The sequence below is a fragment of the Gymnodraco acuticeps genome, unplaced genomic scaffold, assembly GCF_902827175.1.
Source record: "Gymnodraco acuticeps unplaced genomic scaffold, fGymAcu1.1, whole genome shotgun sequence".
In the NCBI taxonomy this organism is placed as follows: domain Eukaryota; kingdom Metazoa; phylum Chordata; class Actinopteri; order Perciformes; family Bathydraconidae; genus Gymnodraco; species Gymnodraco acuticeps.
In genome coordinates, this window is record NW_022990141.1 from 293,149 (window position 1) to 313,552 (window position 20,404).

Here is a 20,404-nt window from a genome sequence, read left to right on the forward strand (position 1 = left end):
TGAATTAAAAACTGTTACACCGCTCTGACCTAGTGTGTGCTAGGAATAGAGCGAGGAGGCTGTGGTGAGTGTGTTTTACGTGTGTGTGTGTGTGTGTGTGTGTGTGGTGTGTGTGTGTGTGTGTGTGTGTGTGTGTGTGGTGTGTGTGTGTGTGTGTGTGTGTGTGTGTGTGTGTGTGTGTGTGTGTGTGTGTGCGTGTGTGTCTCATGTTACAGGAAGGCTTCAGAGAGCAGACAGGCTCTTTTGTTCCCACCCAGTCCCTGAGGACCGGCAGCTCTCCTCTTCACATCAGACCACATTCTACATCTGCTAACATGCTAACAGGAAGGACTTTTAAACACTGCTGCTTTTTTTGTTTGCCTTCACTTATACTGGGGGATTCACTTTTTATTTTACAACAAAATTAAATATAGGAAATAAAATGTAAATATATGTATAAATTAGGGCTGTCAGTCGATTAAAATAGTTAATCGCACATTTTTTTATCTGTTCTAAATGTACCTTAGAGGAATATTTTTCAAGTTTGTAATACTCTTATCAACATATGAGTGGACAAATATGCTTTATGCTAATGTTTATTATCATTTGAACAATGACGCATATTCTCATGAATATTAAACACAACAACTTCTGAACATTACAAATATTCGCCTCAATTCAACCTGGAACCTCTCATACAATAAAGTGTGTGTGTGTGTGTGTGTGTGTGTGTGTGTGTGTGTGTGTGTGTGTGTGTGTGTGTGTGTGTGTGTGTGTGTGTGTGTGTGTGTGTGTGTGTGTGTGGTGTGTGTGTGTGTGTGTGTGTGTGTGTGTGTGTGTGTGTGTGTGTGTGTGTGTGTGTGTGTGTGTGTGTGTGTGTGTGTGTGTGTGTGTGTGTGTGTGTGTGTGTGTGTGTGTGTGATCGTTGGAGCTATGTGCAACTCAAGGCATATGCTCGAACGGGAGCTGCCTGGACGCTGCGATCATGTTGCGCACTATCCGTGCTGAGTGTGCTGACTTCTCGTACAATGTCCCACTGTCTTCCTGCATAAAGTCAAGTGCTCGGCGCAGTTGTCGGCGAAATGTCGCTCCTCTGTTTTCATTTAAACAGCTCCTTATATCCATTAGCGCTGCTAGCTAGCACCAGATGCTAACAACAACAATGCACGTAAGGTCTCTCTCTCGCTCGCTCGGGCCACACATACACACACCCTCCCGGTCCTCCCAACAGCCAGTCGGTGCCTGCCGGTGAGCGTGGAAGTGTGGTCTGCCACAAGCGGGCAGCAGGAGCGGGGCTGTCAGCATCAGCTTGTAGATGGTATTTTAAACTCGATGCGCTCTGAAACTTCGGGGCAGCCGAGGACAAAAAATGTATGCGTTAATCGCATTAAAATAATTAGTGGCGTTATTTATTTTTTGCGTTAACGCGTTATTAACGCGTTAACTTGACAGCCCTAATATAAATATGTATGTAATAAATCATAAATAAATAAATAATCTGAAATATATGGGCTCAGAACAGTCTCATAATACACACATGCACACAGAAGGATTCACACTTGTATTTCCGGATCCATACTTGTGTTTTTCAATGCACACACAAATGTGTTCCGTTTCATATACATGTAAATAAAATCCAAATACAGAAAAAAGTTTTACATGTGTATTTTTGATCCTCACATATTTGTTTCCCGTTTAAATCCTCTGCACCTGCAAACACAAACAGCTTTCTGTGCACGGATCGCTGTGCATTCGTGTGTGGGTTTTTTGAGACTCCCCTGACGGTCAGCCGATTCGTACTTGTAATTTTTTCTATCTATAGCCAATCAGATGTCTCCTCCATTCTAAGCCAATCACATGAGCGCGCCCCCACGAGGGTAGATTTCTTCATATACGCATTTTGCGCGGTCCGGTCAGCTCGCTAAACAGAGGGCGGAGCATCAGGTGATCATGCAGAGCAGCATGTCTCCATCAGACTCAGCAGCTGATCTGATCTCTCTCTCTTGTCCGGTTATACTTCACTCGCGTTTATGTCCATATCGATCAGATCCAGCTCTCCTGATCGGCCTTTATAGAGAGCACCGATCAAACTATTAAGAGTGAATATCGGCCGATAATGACCGGCGGGGCTCCCCCCCCGTTAACAGGTCACTGTCTAGCACTGGCTTCGTAGTGCACTGATCGATTAGGCTAAGCTAACCTGTAGCTGCTCCCTCCACACTCACAACTTCATACAGACATATATAAAAGCAGCTGTATTCGCCACACAGGAAACGCACATTTAAAACGGTTTTGCCTGCCGTTTTTGTGTACACAAGCATTCATCAATGGTTTGGAAAGTGGCGCTGTACCTTAATAATATAAAGGCTTGTATTTGCGTGCATTTCCTGTTCGGAAAGTGGCGCTGTACTGAGAGTGGAGGTGTCCTGAGATTAGCGCCTGCAGGCAGGCTCCATGGAGCCGTCAGCTCCGGACTGCGCAAAATCTGTACATGAAGCGCGACGTCATGAACGCAAGAAATCTACCCTCGTGGGGGCGCGCTCATGTGATTGGCTTAGAATAGAATTACAAGTACGAATCGGCTGACCTTCACGGCCCGTCCACACAGCGGCGTGCGTTGACGCTTGCCGGCGGGCGTGTCTGACACTCGACCAACAACCAATCACATGAATCTCCCGCCCCTGACACACAAGCAGCGGTTTGATTGGCTGACGCTTCTGCCGAGGCGTCAAAAGTTGAGCATTGCTCAACTTTTGCAGCGAGCCACGCCAGCAACGCTCCGCGTCGCTTCCCACGATGCAGTTCGGCTAAAAGTGACGTCACCCCATTCAAAGTGAATGGGCAGAAGCGTTGGAAGCTTCAACGCACGCCGCTGTGTGGACGGGCCGTAACGGAGCGTCCACACAGCAAGTACGAATCGGCTGACCGTCAGGGGAGTCTCAAAAAACCCACACACGAATGCACAGCGATCCGTGCACAGAAAGCTGTTTGTGTTTGCAGGTGCAGAGGTTTTAAACGGAAAACAAATATGTGAGGATCAAAAATACATATGTAAAACTTTTTTCAGTATTTGGATTTTATTTACATGTATATGAAACGGAATACATTTATGTGTGCATTGAAAAACACAAGTGTGGATCCGGAAATACAAGTTTGAATCCTTCTGTGTGCATGTGTGTATTATGAGACTGTTCTGAGCCCATAGAAATACAATTAAATAAATCTGACTTTAATCTAATTGTTCAGTTGTTTCAGAAAACGAATAGAAAAATCTAATAAAAAAAATGAAATACAAAAAAAACGTCTTAAATGATTACCCTTTTAGAAGAAAAAAAATCAGAATTCTGTCTTTTATCTCAGGACTCAAAAAGAAAATGTTTGAATACTTCAATGCAGTCGTTATAACGGTTCAAACTAATGCAATAATATAATTTCCCATGTTGTTCAGCCCTCAACCCCAGCAGTTCTTCATCTATCTGATATCACAAGCTCAGGCTACAAACATAGCATTGAGAAACATGTTGGGTTGTTTACTATGAGCAGTGTGTGACATGGTGCAAGATGTAAATCCACAGCTGTGTAGTGACACTCCATCACTCTGACAGCAGCTATCAGCGGCTCTAACACAGACAGCACTTCTTCACAGGTAGGAAACTCTTACCTGACCTCCAGGCGCGGCGCAGGAAAGCAAAGGCGAAGGAGAGAGCGGCTCTGGAGCCAACTCTGGCCAAACCTTCAACTCCTTTACTGGCAGGACGAGTGCTGAAAAACAGAGCAGAACACACAGAGATTAACATGAGAGGGTGAAGAAGAGGAAAACAAAGTGAGCACTTGAGCACAGGCTGTAGGCTTTAACGCAAACAAGCCAGCAACTTATGTATACACAGTATAATGGCGCATTCCCACTGCAGGGCCTCGCACGGTATAGTAAGGCCTTGGAAGGCCAGTCTCACTTTATGCTGCGTTTCCATTACAGTTTAGTCAGCGCCATATATGGCTCTGAGTTTAGTAGCTGGGGCAGTAACTATAGTAACGCAGTGTAGGCGGAGCCGTGACGTCATCTTCAATGCGAACCACAGAAACCCAACATCAACCGTTAGCTGTTAGCACTCAAGCTCACAGCTCTTCATATCTGTTCAGAAACTAGACAGAAGTGAAACAAGTACAAACCGCAGACTGCCTGTGTCATGGTGAATACAGTCGCTGGTTTATTTATGTCTGTAGGCCGTTGTTGTGAGTGTGGACGGTCGGAGCATATACTGCGTTAGCTTAGCTTCCATTCAGAAAACACGCATTTTAAAAGGTGTTTCTCCTGCCGTCTGTCTGCAGACTTGTCAAAGCATTAATTCATGGCTTTTACTAACCAGTATCAGTATGTTGTTACTTCGGCATAATTTTGAAACGTGTATTACAATGAAATCACGGTCAAATATGTTCATGTAGTTGTAGTTGTAACCACTCACGTCACTAGTTTAGAATATTCAGCCCGGTTGTTGGCCCGGGTTTGGCACGGCACGCTTAAACCATGCTACGCGCTGCAGTGGAAATGCGCCAGTGTTTACCATTACAAACTGTTGTTTTTACTGGACTGGTTTAATCTACAGCTTTAGTTTGTTTTTCATAGCTTTCCTAGAAAACACTCGGGTTTTTCCAAGAGAGCTTCTGGGGCTGTACTGAATAGTTTGAAGCTTGAAGAGCACAATTGTTTAAAATAAACTTGGAAAATGCCAACTAATTCTATTATTTCTTTATGGCCATACACATGCAAAACAACCAGCAGTGAACCAGCTTTAATATACACGTTTAGATCTGTTGTAAAGCTATACAAAATGTGTGTCAAATACATTCAGAGCTTTATCGAAAAAACCTCAATAGACGTTTAAAATGGATATACATTTTAAATAAAAACAAGTGCAGCCCTCACAACTATATACTGTACAGCAGGGGGGTCAAACTCAAATACACAGTGGGCCAAAATAAAAAAAATGGGTATTAGTGGAGGGCCGAACTGGTTCAATGTTTATTGCAGAACTTATTGAAATGAACTTATTGCACATATTAAACCTGGAACTAACAAAGCTTCAATGATTGCCTATAAAAACAACATTAAATAATCAGTTGCATTCATTTCTTATGGCTCTATCTGCAGCTTTTCCAGAGTCATTTCTTATGATTACATTTTTCCACAGGCCAACAACAGCTTCAACAAAACTATTCCCCTCAAAGAGAAAACCAAACATGCCCTGTTGGCGTGAGAGAGAAAGTGCAGAAGGAAACATCCATTGAACTCAGTGTGCTGCTCTGTGATGCTAGTTCAGATACTTGGCATCTCATCTTGGGTGCAAGGTCATCAATGTTTGGGCTCAGGCTCTGAGCTGAGGAGACCCTCAGGATGGAGTGAAGGTGTGCGTGCAATATACCGGCGGGCCAGATCTAATAGTAATTAGAAATTATCCTGTGGGCCGAAATTAAATCCACCAAGGGCCTGATTTGGCCCCCGGGCCTCGAGTTTGACACATGTGGTGTAGAGGCACAAGCACACTCACCAGTCTAGGGCTGCACGATTAATAAAACTTAATGAGGGACCTTTTTAAAGATTAGTCATTGTTGTTTTAAAACGTGTGTCACAATGGAGGCCTTGTCTTTTAACTGCAAACTGAATCTACCTTAAGGTCCAAATGAAAACCTGAGCATGGTTTCTTCCACATTACTCAACGCTCTGTCCTCATGCACACTCACAGTCCTTCCTCTGGCTCATCTAACTCCGCACAATTACCATTACCTTTTATTGTCGGCGGCGGGCAGGGGGGGGCTGGGTGGCCCCTTCCAGCGGACCTTGTACTTCTCCTCCATCATGCTGTGGCTCAGAGAGATGAGGTATCGCTCCAGGATGACGAGTCGCTGCCGGAGCCGCTGAGCAGACAGAGTGCTCTTAGCCATCTGAGCCGAGAGCTTCTGCTGATCGTCCACCAGCACCAGCAGACAGTCCTTCAGCTCCGTCTCATCTGCAACCAGGGAGAAGAATTCATCACAACCTTATTTTACACCCATTATTACTTCTTACAGAAAAAAAAAAACTTGATCATTTCATTTTGAATGCAAAAAGAGAAAACATTTTTAAAATACACTTTCAAAATTACCCCACTCACGTCTTTTTCTTTTTAAACACACACCTTTTGTTAAAACGTATAATAAATAAAAACACAAATAAAGTGAACACATTGCACCACAGCTCACGGTGTTTCCAGAAAGGATCTCATGACACTTAGAGCTTATTAAGGCAACTTGTACTCTGTTTCTAAATAAGTAAATAAAAATCCCCCCCATTCAATATGTTCTGCACTCTCACAATCAGCCTTTTGTTGTGATGTTGTTCAAGAGAAGACATGCTTCGTCACGATTTCATACAGCAGTGCTGCAGGGAAGATGAGACGAGCTAAAATAGCCACTCTGAATCCACTTAAGCTTCATGAAGACCTGCCGGAGGTCAGCTGTGCTCCTCTGTCAGGACAGATATGTACCGCAGGACTTATTATAAATTACCCATGGTAAAATTAGCTTGCCCTGGATAATGCCAAATGTGAAGGGGTTAATTAACTCTTTCAAAAAGATCCACCAATGAAGAGAGAAGTCAACACATTGGACTGGACGGAAAAAAGCTTAATTCACAACAACCGAATGTCCCGTAAAAGTCCAGTATTTTGCAAAGTTAAAAGGTTGGAGCTACTAATTGATTTGATTATTTAAACATGTATTTTTCTTGCTGTTTTTCCAATTCAATTCAATTCAAAACCTTTATTTATACAGATAAAACCCATTGAGATCATAGACCTCTTTTACAATGGTGACCTGTTTTTTTTGTTTATTAAGTCATTCTTTCATTTAATAAAGAAGGCGTTGTGGTTTTATTTTGAAGGCAGCTTAAAGCACCAGGTGAGGTGATGGTATTTCTTTGAGAGCATCCCGTTATAAAACAACATGTGGGCTTGAACTTCTTATATCATATTATTCCAGATATTTGAACAAAGATATGGAAAATAAGACGTTTACAGTTCTAACTATAGCAACCATTCAGAGATCAAGTTACACTGAACATCAGACCAGACTGACTTCCTGCCTCACTCGATCAAAAAACACCCCATTGGTGACTAGCCACAGCCTGTATCCACTGATACCCCCCCCCCCCCCCAGTACCCCCAGCCTCAGCTTATCTCCCCCCAGCATGACACTGTCCCACCCTGACAACAAGTCTCGGGGAGAGACTATGATATATGTGTTGGGTTTGGATATTTGAAGAGGCGTTTATGTTGAAATATTGTAAAACGTAAATTATTAAAACATTCTGAAACTTGTTATATAAGGTTTTTGTATGGATTTGGTAACAGATGCCTGGTTGAAATTAAAAAATATGTCAATTTTACACGTGATTTCCCTCTTTTTGCATGACACATGTTGCAGGGACTACTAGAATATTCAATGTATTGCAAAAAAGCATAAAGAAACAGGTATTATTTAAAGGCCATGTTACGCTGGATGCCACCCTTCTGTTGACCGCATTGTAACGCCTCCCCAGATTACACTGCGAGGCAAAAAATACCCTCTCAGACCTGCAGACAGAGTGATCGTTTCACAGTTTCCACATCTCACGTGCCAGCCAGCAGGACATGCACTCATCAGCAGTGAAACTGATCAACACAGAGCGGCGGCGGCGGCCATGTGTTGAAACGGTCAGTATCTAGTCCTCATCTACGTGTTGTGAAAGCTCCCAGCGTGGTATTCATTACCCCAGTTGGAAACAGAAAGGCGTAAAACAGCCACTCGTAGTAGCAGGAGGACATAGTGTGATGTTTCTATTTCTATTTGTGTTGGTGGCCTTCCTACTTGGCTGCCGGCCCCAGTCCCAGGTCTCGATGATGGAGTGATGCACGGAGGTGGACGTCTCCTCCTCCTCTTTCTTCTCTTTGTCGTTGGGTTCATCTTTTTTCTGAGTTCCAAAGCAGTCGGTGCAATCCTCTGAAAAGATCAAGAAAGAATATCTGACATTAAAAGGTAGGGTAGGTAAGAATGGAGAAACCAGCGCTATCATTTGAAAATACACAACCGGAAAGAATCTGCCCCTTCCTTCAGACTTCCTTACAGAGCCCCTCCTCCAACACACACTAACGCGCACATGACCAATGAGGGCACGAGATGAGTTTGTGCACAGATGGAAGGCTGACAGGCAGGTAGGCCATCCAGTTACTTTAGCCGGGCCGGCTCAAATGATTGGTCGTGCTTTTCACAGTGCTACGGCTTCCACAGATGAATTTTTGTAATGTATTTATTGTCAAAGCACTTAAGATATTCATTGCTATCGAGACGTTAAGAGCATTCCATGGAATATAACAAAAAGTGTTTCTGAAGTGAATTACCTACCCCACCTTTAACTTCAAGGCGATTGAGGTATTCGAATCAAACCATCGTTCAATGGTCACACGAATGTACACAACAACGCACACACAATGAAATAAAGACGACTTATTATGCAGATTATGGGGGGGGTAGTGTGGGAGATTTTAGCCTTTGCAGACCATTTACATGCACACAAACTTATATAACACACTACAGGAAAGGGACAACCCCCCAAAAGCACAACAGGGGCCTCTTCAACAGCCAAATGTACTTTAAGTTCATAATAATAATAATTCATTTATTTTATATAGACGCCTTTCAAGGCTCTCAAGGTCGGCGTACAAACGTACAGAAAACACAGATACACAATACATAACACCAGCATAAGAGACATAAACAAGACAATGCAGTGTGTGTGAAGCGATATGTTTTGAGACGTGATTTGAAAATGGGGAGAGAGTCAGTGTTGCGGATGTCAGGTGGGAGAGAGTTCCAGAGGCGGGGTGCAGAGCGGCCGAAGGCTCTAGAGCAGGGCTATTCAATTAGTTTGGAATGGGGCCATGTTACGGCTGCTGTCTCTGCCTGCTCGGTAACCTGTCTGGGATTGTCTGCAGCTGTGTGTGTGATTATGTAAATGAGCTGTGTGGTTGCCCCAACGTCATTGGCTGTCATCTCCTGGTCCACTTCCGAGGACACTGATTGGAGCACGCCGGGCTCCAATCCCTGTGCAAGCCCAGCGCACACCTGCTGGAGAGGACTACAACGCCTGGGAACAATTATCACTCAGGAGGCTCTGTGTTGTGAGACAGACGCTTCTAGCCTCCTGTTGGGCTTACTCGTTGTGCTTACTCGTTGTGCTTACTCGTTGTGCTTACTCGGTGTGCTTACTCGTTGTGCTCGTTAATCCATTGAATGTTCTGTGTTCTGTTTTACTGCGTAGCAGCGTGTTAAAGCAGTGTTCTGTGTTTAGTGTTGTGTGAGTAGTATCCAGGTTAGCTTAGCGGTTAGCGCCTGTGAATTAGCATCAGCTGTGTTTTGTTACAGCCTTTTTCAGTTCATGTACCACGTTTTAGTGAGGTTTTTGTTTCTCTTTTGTATTGATTATTACTGTGTATAATCTGTTAAACTCTCTTTTGGAGTCTCTTTATTTTTGGATGTTGTCAACCAGCATTTGGCCCTTTGTTTGTGCCAAGCTTGCCTTGTTATTTTTGACTAATAGTTATAATAAAACCACTTATAACTTTTACCAATTCCACTCTGGTTTGTGTTGCTTCCCTTTGGTTCCCCTAGCCCAGTAGGGAACGTAATAGGCCGGTTGATGAAAATGATCCAAAGCAAGGGGCCGGGAAAAAGATGGCTTGAAATATGAGCAATCCTATTAAGAGCTTCAGATACAGTAAATACTACAACAGCATAGTGGAGTGCATATATTGTGTTTAAATCAATCAAACAACATAGCCCCAAGGCCTTCATAGATCTAAAAGTTCAGAACTCAATAGGCCTACATGTGAAGCTCATTTAACCATCAACATCATTTCATTTCATTTAGGTGAAATGATCTAATCATTCACGCAGAGATGCAATCAATGACAGGAGTTGTCACTACAGTAGCTAGTAGGTGGGTTCGAAACCCGAGCCCGCTGAAGTTTTCAGGCAATGTCTTCCCCTCTCTCTCTCAATGTAACACCCTCTCTGGAATAAAGGCACTCTGGCCCAAAAAATAAATCTTTAAAAATTTTTTTTAAAAAAAGTAGATTACTTTTTAACATTATCATCAAAGGGCCAGTAAATATCACGCCGGGGCCGGATTTGGCCCGCGGGCCGCCAATTGAATAGCCCTGCTCTAGACCCCATGGTGGTTAAACGGAGGGGGGTGCAGTGAGGTGGAGGGAAGCAGAAGACCTGAGAGTGCGGATGGGTGTGTTGATGTGCAGGAGGTGGGAGAGCCACAAGGGAGGGGTTAACTTAGTTGTTGGGGAGAAGGGCCTCTTCCTGAGAGGATTAGAACGGATCTAACGATAGAACTGTTATATAGGACGGTGTTGATGCAATGTCAAAGTACTGTTTTGAAGAGATATCTACTAAAAAAAGATCAAAGGTGCGGCTTGTTTTCCCGCTTGTGATGCTTTGGTTTCAGACAAGTAATACAAACGGTTACACAATCTATATATACAAGTGTACACAACAGTCCAGTCTAGGGGCAGCGGCTCAATAACACTAACTTTAGCCACAACCCCCCCTTAAAGTTTATAAAATAGCAATGTTATTTTGACCAGCTCTACGTATTCTTCCTTTGCTGTTAATGAGTAGATGACAGTACATTGAGATGGTATGAACCCTGAAGCTGAGGGGAAATGCTGCCCGCTAATTCTAAGGATCAGGTGACTTGGATTTACCCGTTGAACCTTTAAAATGCCAACGCTGTCAGCAGCTCATGTATCATCCCTAGACAGAGTGTACAAATGTACCGTGCCGTCACAAACAGCAGCCATGTGTGGATTGGTAAACAACATGGAGGGTGAATGTTGAAACCTCCGTGAGACATACCTGTATGAGCGGACTCTTCTCCGCTGAACGTTATCTCCTCGTCTTTCACCATTTCATTCCACATCTCACTCAGACCCTCCGGAGAGAACGCCCGCTGACAAAGACAGAGAGAGACACCGAAATTCAGCAACGCAGCACATGTATTATCAGGGTCTATGCAGGAATCCTGAAGTCAGATGTAATTCCTTTTAAGACCTTTTTAAGACCCTTTCCGTACATTTTAAGACCTCATCTCCATTTGGAGTTCTAACCGGTTACCTTGGCGACACACTTTACTTCACATTGACTATATTCAGTATTGATTGTCCTTCCTCTTTATCTTCCAACCATTTGGACGCAGACTTGCATTTCCCCATAACGATGTAACAACCGGCGTAAACGGACCTTCGCGCTATCAGACATTATTAGACACACAAAGACACGTAAAAAAAAAGCTGGATAATATAATATTCTGTAATGATATAATACTGGCAATATGTATGCTGAAAACATTTACGTTTGATACTTGAGGTACATTTTGCTCATAATACTTCTGCACTTCTACTTAAGTAACATTTCCAAGACTTTTACTCGAGTATTTTAGGACCATATTATCTGTACTTATACTGAAGTAAATCATCCGAATACTTCTTCCATCACTGCTGCTGCTATGTTTGCTGTAATACATTGTTGTTTTCTAAATACTCCTGGTACCCACTGAGAATAATGGTGTTATAATCTAGTTTTATATAGTTACATTTGTGAGTTGAACATGAAGAGATTGGTGCAGTCTCAGATGTGTACATGCACAATTTCACTTGAGTACGGAAGTATAAATCTAGAAGTAACAACAGCTGTCAGATACCAGTAGTGCAGTCGAGACTCCACAATAAGTAGCTGAAAAATATAGATTTAAATAATAAAAGTCCCTCAGAATGGCACTGAAGTACTCTACTCTTCATCACTGTTTTCTTAGTAAACGCTACATACAGTATACACACAGGTTATTATCAAAGCAGCACAATATAATCACATTTTGTTTTGTGTCAAATTGTCCCACAAAATAACCATTTCTACACGACTCATTTCCCTGTATTTCAGTCCTATTTGGATCCAACAATGTCTTCCACCCATGAAAGGAAATGTGTCGTGCAGTCTCCATAACCAAGGACAGAAGCCTTAGACCCACAAACTAATATCAAATATAAATGAAGGCAGAGTTCTTAATAGCTGCTTTACCTCCGGCCTCCCAACTTACTCAAAGATACAGCGGCTGTTGTGTAGAAATGGGTGTCATGATCCTGAGAAACACTCGAGTCGAAAGCCAACTCCTGCTTTCAAGGATCCAATATCTTAAAATGTCCACATGTTCGCTCACAGAGGACACCAGACCAGAGACATAAAACTGAAGCTGTCTTCTGCACTGTGAGAAACACACGACACCCTCAGCCAATTGAAAACTGATTTCAGTTTGAAATCTGTCCGCACTCGTTTTGTAGAAAGAGACAGTGGTGTTTACTGAGATGAATAAAAGAGCTCATAATTACAACCAACATTAGTGTGTTTTCCACAACATACAGTAGATCCGTTTTAATACCTATTCCTCTAACTGTCTATAATATTACAGGATACACGTCTCACAGGAAAACAATCATTATCTGTGCAGGAGGCTTGATGCAGCTTGCAGGGCTCTAGGTGTTCTGGTGTCACAAAATGAAACATTGAATCAGTGACATTAAGGCTGATAGAGATTCATCATTACACTTTGTCACAAACACAATGCAGCGCAGACTGACAGCCATCTCTCAACTGAAGCAAAGATGATGAATAAGATGCAGATTTCCTGAAACCTCAAAATATCATGCTGTCCTCTGCATCTGTTCTTTCCCTGTGATTCCTCCTTAATGTTCACATACCTGCAGGTCTATCTTCAGCCATTTGTCATGAAATCTCAGCTGAGCATCGAGGGTGAAAGATGGAGAAGGCATCTTGCCCTCTCCTCTCCTGGCTGCCAGCGCAGCCAACCTGCAGGACGAAGAGAAGAGAGGCTTGTTGGAAACTGAGACACACGTACAACGTTACAGTGAGAGGAGAATCAGATGATATACACTGACATTATTTAGTGAATGAATGCCTTGATAATAAAGTGAGGTTGGGTCAAATTAGCATGTTCCTACCCTGGCATATTTATAGCTTCCTTTGAAATGAATAAAACCTATTTGTGCCTGAAACAGCAGTGTTCTGAGAAGGAGTTTTTCTTATCATACTAAATGTAGTCTTTGTGCAGAGGCTTGTACGACGAAGCCGGATTTTCGCTTAGCGGCTAACTTCAGGGAAAACTCGGGGTTTCCGGTCCTACGACGCTGGTTCTCTTTTTAGCGGGCTAGATCTCCATGGTAACTTGTGCTGAGCGGCTAACCTGCTCCGGAGCAGGTTAGGTTGCAGGCTAAGAGATCAACTCAGTGAAAGCACCGCCTGCTGACCAATCAGAGCTCCGTGTGCGGAGTTTAAAGCGATCAAGTCATATTACAGGATAGAGGAAATACAGTTTAAACTGGCAAAAATCACAGACTGTGTGAACGTGAACATGAATAGAATATCATCTCCCATCTTCAGAGCAATCTGACTATTTCTATGTGATGTTAAAAGTTGTACCGTTAGATATTTTCACAAAGAATGTCAGTACTAGATTTTAGGACTTAAAACCAATCCAAACAAACTTTATTTAATTGTCACTTATCCTGCTTAATCTAATCTACTTAGTCTTTGGGCACACATTTGAAAAAACTGAAACTAAAACTGACACAAAGATTATCTCAAACAAATGAATTTTAAACAGTCTGTGAAAATGCAGCATGACCCATAATATTATAACCCACATGTAAACAGATAGAAAAACACATGACTGAATCACTGACTCCCATTTAAATGCCAAGTCTAAAATAAACCTTGCTTTTAATACAGAAACTACGTCTGAATATAGCTGAGTTTTGTATGAATGTATCTGTTGAACACAAATACTCATCAGGATCAACCTCTTCAATAGTGACGTCAATAAAGAATCACATTGGCTTCATTTACATACTTCACTCTTATAGTTAAAGGTCAGATATGTTTTTGTTCGTAAATGTTTATTTAGTCTATATATGTGGCTTAGCTTTTCTTTAGCTACATTATTATACATTTCATATCATTTGGGATGTTTGTTAAACTGCACTTGTGTGTGTATTTATTTGACCTACATTTTGACCTATTTATTTCCCATATTATTGGTAGCCTACAGAGTCTGCCGTCTTCTGTCTGTTAGCATTGATACTGTGAATATAACATGGTGTACTGTTAATAGGATATCAGACTCTGGTCCTGCAGGGAATAACACACACTGACACAGCATGTGTGTGCAATATACACTCATGTGCAATATACCCTTTATTTTCTCTCAATACTTTTTATCATGGTGTACTTATCCGCTAATATATACTTATTGTGTTTTTTTTATAATAAATAGCTTGTACATACGTTAATACATTTTGATATGCAAGTATTTTCTCTTCACTTTATCTACACTATACTTCTGCTGTTGTAATAACGTAGATTTCCCAAATAAAGGAATTCTGAATGAACAGGCTCATAATATCACATAATGCTAGTTGTATGTATCCAATGTATACAAAAACGAGACCATCATAGCTTAAATGCTAGCAAGGGCACAGTCTCTGTTAACCTTGATACTGTGAATGCAACATGGTGTTAATATAGGATAACAGACGCCAATCCTACAGGTAATAACACACACTGACACAGCATTTACTCATAATAACGCAGCACATAATGCTAGTTCACATTAGCTTATAGCTCAAGGCTAACCAGTTAGCTTGCAGCTAATACCGTTAAAACATCATCCAGGCTAAGGTGATGACGCTTCTAATATGACACTGAACCAAATGAGATCAACTCTAGCAACACAATGGGCAACATGTCAATATAAACAACACATTTGTAGATTACCTGCGGTGTCTTCTCAAGCTATTCTCGTCCCTTCAGCTGCTTTGCTGCATTAACAAGACGTTCATAATGGACATGATTGACAGGTCGCAGACTGGGCACGAGGCATGGAAACAAATGACGTAGGAGGTAAACGGGGAGCTATGGTGAAATGGATTTGCTCACCGCAACAGCCCGTTGAGAGGCGGGGTTTAATCTGCCGGGCACTGAGTGTACTCCTCCCTCTCGTACCGGTATTGGTTATAAATCGAGCGCATTTTGTTATTGGAGGCGGGACTTAGGAGGGGCGGGGTTGGCTTGAAGAGTGATGGAAAATGTCCGCTAGGTGGCGCTGTGTCTTATTTAGCCACAAAGTCACACGTTTAATATATTTTTAGATATTTATTCAGGCCACAGAGTAACATATAGCATATTGTTTTACATATCATTTTAGATGTGTATTTATTTAGAGTTTATATTTCAATAATATTTTCCTTAGCTACGGGGTTTCATATTTCATAGATTTCAATTTGTTTACTTAATTATAGAGTATTTATTTCCTATTTGTTTCAGTATGCTACAGTTATATATTATCCTATACGTTAAGATGTTTATTTAATTATAGTGTATTTATTTTTGCATTTGTTTTATTTAGCTGATGAGTGACTTATTTTATAGGACTCAATATTGTATTTTTTTCTACATTCTTTACCTCTGATTTTTATAAATACCAAGTATACCAATTTATTTAAATGTGTTGCCCTCTCTTATTTAAATAACCCTGAATACAGTTAGTAAGTTACATGTTTTGCTTTCTACATTGTCTGAGCACTTGTACTAACAACTGGGTCACAACATTTGAAAGCATGTAAATAAATAAATAATTTACATATTTTATTAATTTTTATATGACATTGAAATGCTTTTAGACCATTTTTTTTGTGTTAACATTTCAAAGTAGATTTTATTTATTCATTAATTTGTATTAATTTGTATTTATTTATTTATCTATCTTTGTATTCATCTATTTTTTATTTTTTTTTACATTTTAAAGTACAGTATGGGATGGTGCAGCCCAGAGCCGTATTATACGGCTCTGGTGCAGCCGGGTGCTTGAGCAACTGCACATGCGCAGAGCGTCACTTCCGGGTCCAAACTCCCAACCCGTGGAGAGCATGGATGTATTCCGGAATAAAGTAAATTAAAGTGAATGATGTCTCCAGACTCGGAGCAGAGCGATGTCTCTCTCCCTGTCTCTGGAATACTGATAGCAGTGGTGTCGAGTTTCATCAATGGCTCCACCTTTGTGCTGCAGAAGAAGGGGATATTACGCTCCAGAGACAGAGGTATAATAAAGCAGATAATTAGCTTTCTGTGTGGGAGACAACATGCATACATATCTAGCTTTCTGTATGAAAATAACACCATAAAGTCTGTTCATAAAACGTGTTTCTGTGTTTTCCTCAGGGGGGTCTTACCTCACAGATGTGGTGTGGTGGGGGGGCACTCTGGCCAGTGAGTATACTCTGTATACAGATATGTATCCTTCATAACCAGAGGTGGGAGAAGTACTCAGGTCTTGTACCAGAGTGTAGGAATACTCTGTTTCAAGTAAAAGTCCTGCATTCAAAATGCTACTCAAGTAAAAGTGAAAAAGTATCAGCATCAAAATATACTTCAAGTACAAAAAGTAAAAGTAGTCATTGTGCAGATTGGTCCATTTCAGAATAATAGATATGATATGTTTTATAATGATTGATTATTAAAGTGTTCTCAAAGCTGGTAAAGGTGCAGCTAGTTTGAATGACTTTGTATACTGCAAGGTAGCTTGTGGATTTACTCCAGGTGGAACTAAAGTTTGATTTAAGAGCTGATTATATTCATTCATGTGCAATGTCTTATCTATGCCGCTGTGACGTGAAAAAAATAAAGCATTATCTTATCTTATAAGCCCCACCTGTTGACACTAGAGGACAGTGGTGGAAAAAGTATTCAGATTCTTTACGACAAAGAGAATGGTACTTAAGTGAAAGTATTTAAGTACAAATAGGAAAGTGTACTTAAAGTATTAGGAGTAAATTAGGAGTAAATTACTATTTTCTGTTAACCCACTCATGGTTTTAGTCAATTAAATATAATTTTAGATGGTTTAATCTATACCAAATAATCATATTTTAAACAAATGTTGGGGTTCAAATTCAGAATGTATAAAGCAAATATATCTGTAAAACAAATATAGTGGAGTAAAAAGTTCAAAATGTAGTCAAGTACAAGTATAAAGTAGTATAAAATGAAAGCACTTGGATAAAATACAAGTACCTTAAATGTGTAATTAAGTATATTTCTTGAGTAAATGTACTTAGTTACTTTGCAGCTCTGTTAGAGGATATAGGGCAACCCGTGTGTCATGCTGTTGACACACCTGTGTATGTCTCATCAGTGATTGTTGGTCAGATTGGGAATTTCCTGGCGTATAACGTGGCCCCCGCTGTGATCGTCACACCTCTGGGAGCCCTGGGAGTGTTATTTGGGTAAGAGAGAGACTCTTTCTTATGTTCTGCTGGCACATTGACTGTGTTTGATCATAAATAAAGCTTATTTGACTTTGTTATGAAGATGTTGTGTGCTCCTGCAGGGCTGTGCTGGCCTCGTGGATCCTGAAGGAGGATCTAAACATTCTGGGGAAGCTGGGCTGTGTTTTATGCTGCTGTGGCTCCGTGGTGCTCATCATCCACGCGCCTAAAGCCGAGACTGTGACCTCCAGAGAGCAGCTGGAGGAGAGTCTGGCAGACCCAGGTGAGACACTCAAATCAATCCAATAGAAAATAAATATCAATGATGTTTTTACTTAACGTGTATTATGTAAGACAACAGAACAATGTAAAGTTAAAAATCAAGAAACCAAGATATTCAAGATTCAAGGCTTTATTGTCATTTTCACATTAGCTACAGTGTAGATGTGTCGATGAAAAACTTAGGTCACAGGCTCTTCCAACAATGCAACATATATATAATGTTTATGGATGTTCTATAAAGTGCAGGTGTTTAATAGACTTATGGCCTGTGGGATGAAACTGTCCCTGAGTCTGGTGGTTTTAGACCTGATACCAGAATTGTTTTATTTATAGGAAAACATCATTCAGAATATCCAGACAGTAGCCTATTCACAAACAATGAAACACATGAGCACATACTACAGTTTAAAAAAGCAGAAATAAAAATAGAGCTGACTGAGTACTTCTCCTACCTCTGTATAAATCTCTAAATAATCTCTCTTGCAGTGTTTGTGAGCTACGCCCTCCTGGTGGTGCTGCTGCTGCTCGTCCTCATCCTGTTTGTTGCTCCGGCTCACGGCTCCTCTAACATCATGGTGTACGTCTCCATATGCTCCCTGCTGGGCAGCTTCACCGTGCCCTGCAGCAAGGGCCTGGGCCTGGTGGCGGGGGAGGTGTTTGGGGCCGATGGGGGTCGCGCTCTGCCTCTCTTCCTCTTCCTGCTGTGCACGCTCGCCGTCAGCATCCTCCTGCAGTTCCTCTACATCAACAAGGCCCTGCAGAGCTTCAGCTCCAACGTGTTTGAAGCCGTGTACTATGTGGCGTTCACGTGCTCCGTGATCGTGGCGTCAGCTCTTCTGTTTAAGGAGTGGACGGCTCTGACGGCCACACACAGCCTGGCCCTGCTCTGCGCTCTCACCACGGTGTGTGTCGGAGTCGCTCTGCTGCGCATCTCACAGGAGGCCGAGGTCACCTGGAAGAAGAAGACGGACTGATGGAGATGATTTATGTTTACAGGCCGTTATGACACATTAGGTATTCCATCCATGCAGGTAGCATTCCTCATAACATACTTGATTGGTCAAAGCTCAGTTTAAATGAACAATTTATAACTACCTTCACTTAACATTTAACTTGAATCTCTTGCCGTTTCTTATGGAAAGTTATCAGTTACTGTGTAACCTATAATTAATTAAAGAGGCCCTATGCTTTTGGGGGTTTCCGTTTCCTGTAGTGTGTTTTTATAGGTTTTTGTGCATGTAAATGGTCTGCAAAGGCTAAAATACCAAACTTCCTCTCCAACCAATCAGAGCAAACTGGGCTTTGGTTTCAGACAGAGGGTGAAAAGAGGTGCTGCAGCACAGGCAGTGTGAATACTGATATCAACCTGAACTCGAGCATACTATGTCCTCTTTAAATAACACCTGGGTAACAGTAACAGTTAATTTGCCATGTTATATTTTGCCTATTTGCAAATAGGTACAAGAGGCTTAACGAACATATGCAACCTGTTAAATAGAAACTTAAAATAATTGAATACGCTCTTTGAAAGTTCCTCCAATGAAAGACTATATCACCGACACTTTTATTCAGTGAGCCTGTGAATTATTCAGTGTAACTTAAGAAGCAGCCTCTTTAGTCCAGGAGCTGTGAAGACGAGTTTGAACAATGACTGAATTATCTCTATGTCTGATAGACCAAATATAAACTTTATATTTTTTTTTTTAAATGTGGTAACTGTGATGTGATGTCAATTAATTGTTGACTAATTTGATTATGGACAATGTATTTAAAAAATATGTTTGCATTAATTTCTACTATTTGTCATAAAAGTTTAAAAAACACGCGTTTAAATGTAGTTGTACTTCAATTTTACTAATACAGATTACTATACATGTCCATCCATCCATCCATCTTCTCCTGCTTATCCGTGGCCGGGTCGCGGGGGTAGCAGTTCCAGCAGAGAGCCCCACACTTTCTTTTCCCTGGCCACATCAACCAGCTCTGACTGGGGGATCCCAAGGCGCTCCCAGGCCAGCGAAGAGATATAATCCCTCCACCTGGTCCTAGGTCTACCCCTTGGTCTCTTCCCAGCTGGACGTGCCTGGAACACCTCCCTAGGGAGGCGCCCACGTGGCATCCTAACTAGGTGCCCGAACCACCTCAACTGGCTCCTTTCGACGCGAAGGAGGAGCGGTTCAACTCCGAGTCCCTCCCGAATGACCGAAATACTATATGTATTACTATACATGTAGTTAAAAAATATATATGGGACTCGTACTTTCATTAAAGTATTAGTTTTAACTCCTCACCAGTTGTTCACAAATGATGTTGTCCATTATTTGTAATAATGTACACAATTTTCAATAAACAAGGATTTTGCTACAGATGGGGCTGTATTATTGTAAAGTGGAGAATAGAAGTAGTGGTAGTGATTTATGTTGATCCTTAACAATTATCCAAAAATGCACATTAACATATTTATAATTAATAAGGCAATAAACTAAAGGGATGTTCTGAATTGCACTTTAATAAAATCTAAATTAAGATGAATTAAACGGTGTAAAACATTAAGTACTGTTATATAAGATGTAAAGAGACAATTGAATGTTGTTTATTTACTTATCTTTACAGAGTAATTATTATACGTAATCATAACATCTAGATGCTTTGTGTTTTAAAACAGCTGCTTTGCACATTTGTTGTCTATTTTTGTATAGATAATATGAATCACCTAATGACAGCAATAA

At 41.3% G+C, this 20,404-nt stretch overlaps 2 protein-coding genes across 2 annotated transcripts in view; one reads left to right on the forward strand and one right to left on the reverse strand.

Moving 5' to 3' along the window:
* herc2 (HECT and RLD domain containing E3 ubiquitin protein ligase 2) overlaps nucleotides 1-12,884 on the reverse strand; it is a 101,079-nt gene extending 88,195 nt beyond the window's left edge. The window contains 5 exon segments of the mRNA XM_034217170.1: nucleotides 3,641-3,741; nucleotides 5,762-5,984; nucleotides 7,861-7,992; nucleotides 10,918-11,011; nucleotides 12,813-12,884. Coding sequence (XP_034073061.1) covers nucleotides 3,641-3,741; nucleotides 5,762-5,984; nucleotides 7,861-7,992; nucleotides 10,918-11,011; nucleotides 12,813-12,884 — 622 coding nt within the window.
* Nucleotides 12,885-16,024: 3,140 nt separating this feature from the next.
* Nucleotides 16,025-20,041, forward strand: nipa1 (NIPA magnesium transporter 1). Its single transcript, XM_034217175.1, has 5 exons — nucleotides 16,025-16,226; nucleotides 16,348-16,395; nucleotides 17,321-17,411; nucleotides 17,516-17,676; nucleotides 18,162-20,041. Exons 1-5 carry the CDS (start codon nucleotides 16,091-16,093, stop codon nucleotides 18,647-18,649), a joined length of 924 nt encoding a protein of 307 aa, XP_034073066.1. The 5' UTR covers nucleotides 16,025-16,090; the 3' UTR covers nucleotides 18,650-20,041.
* Nucleotides 20,042-20,404: the final 363 nt, after the last annotated feature.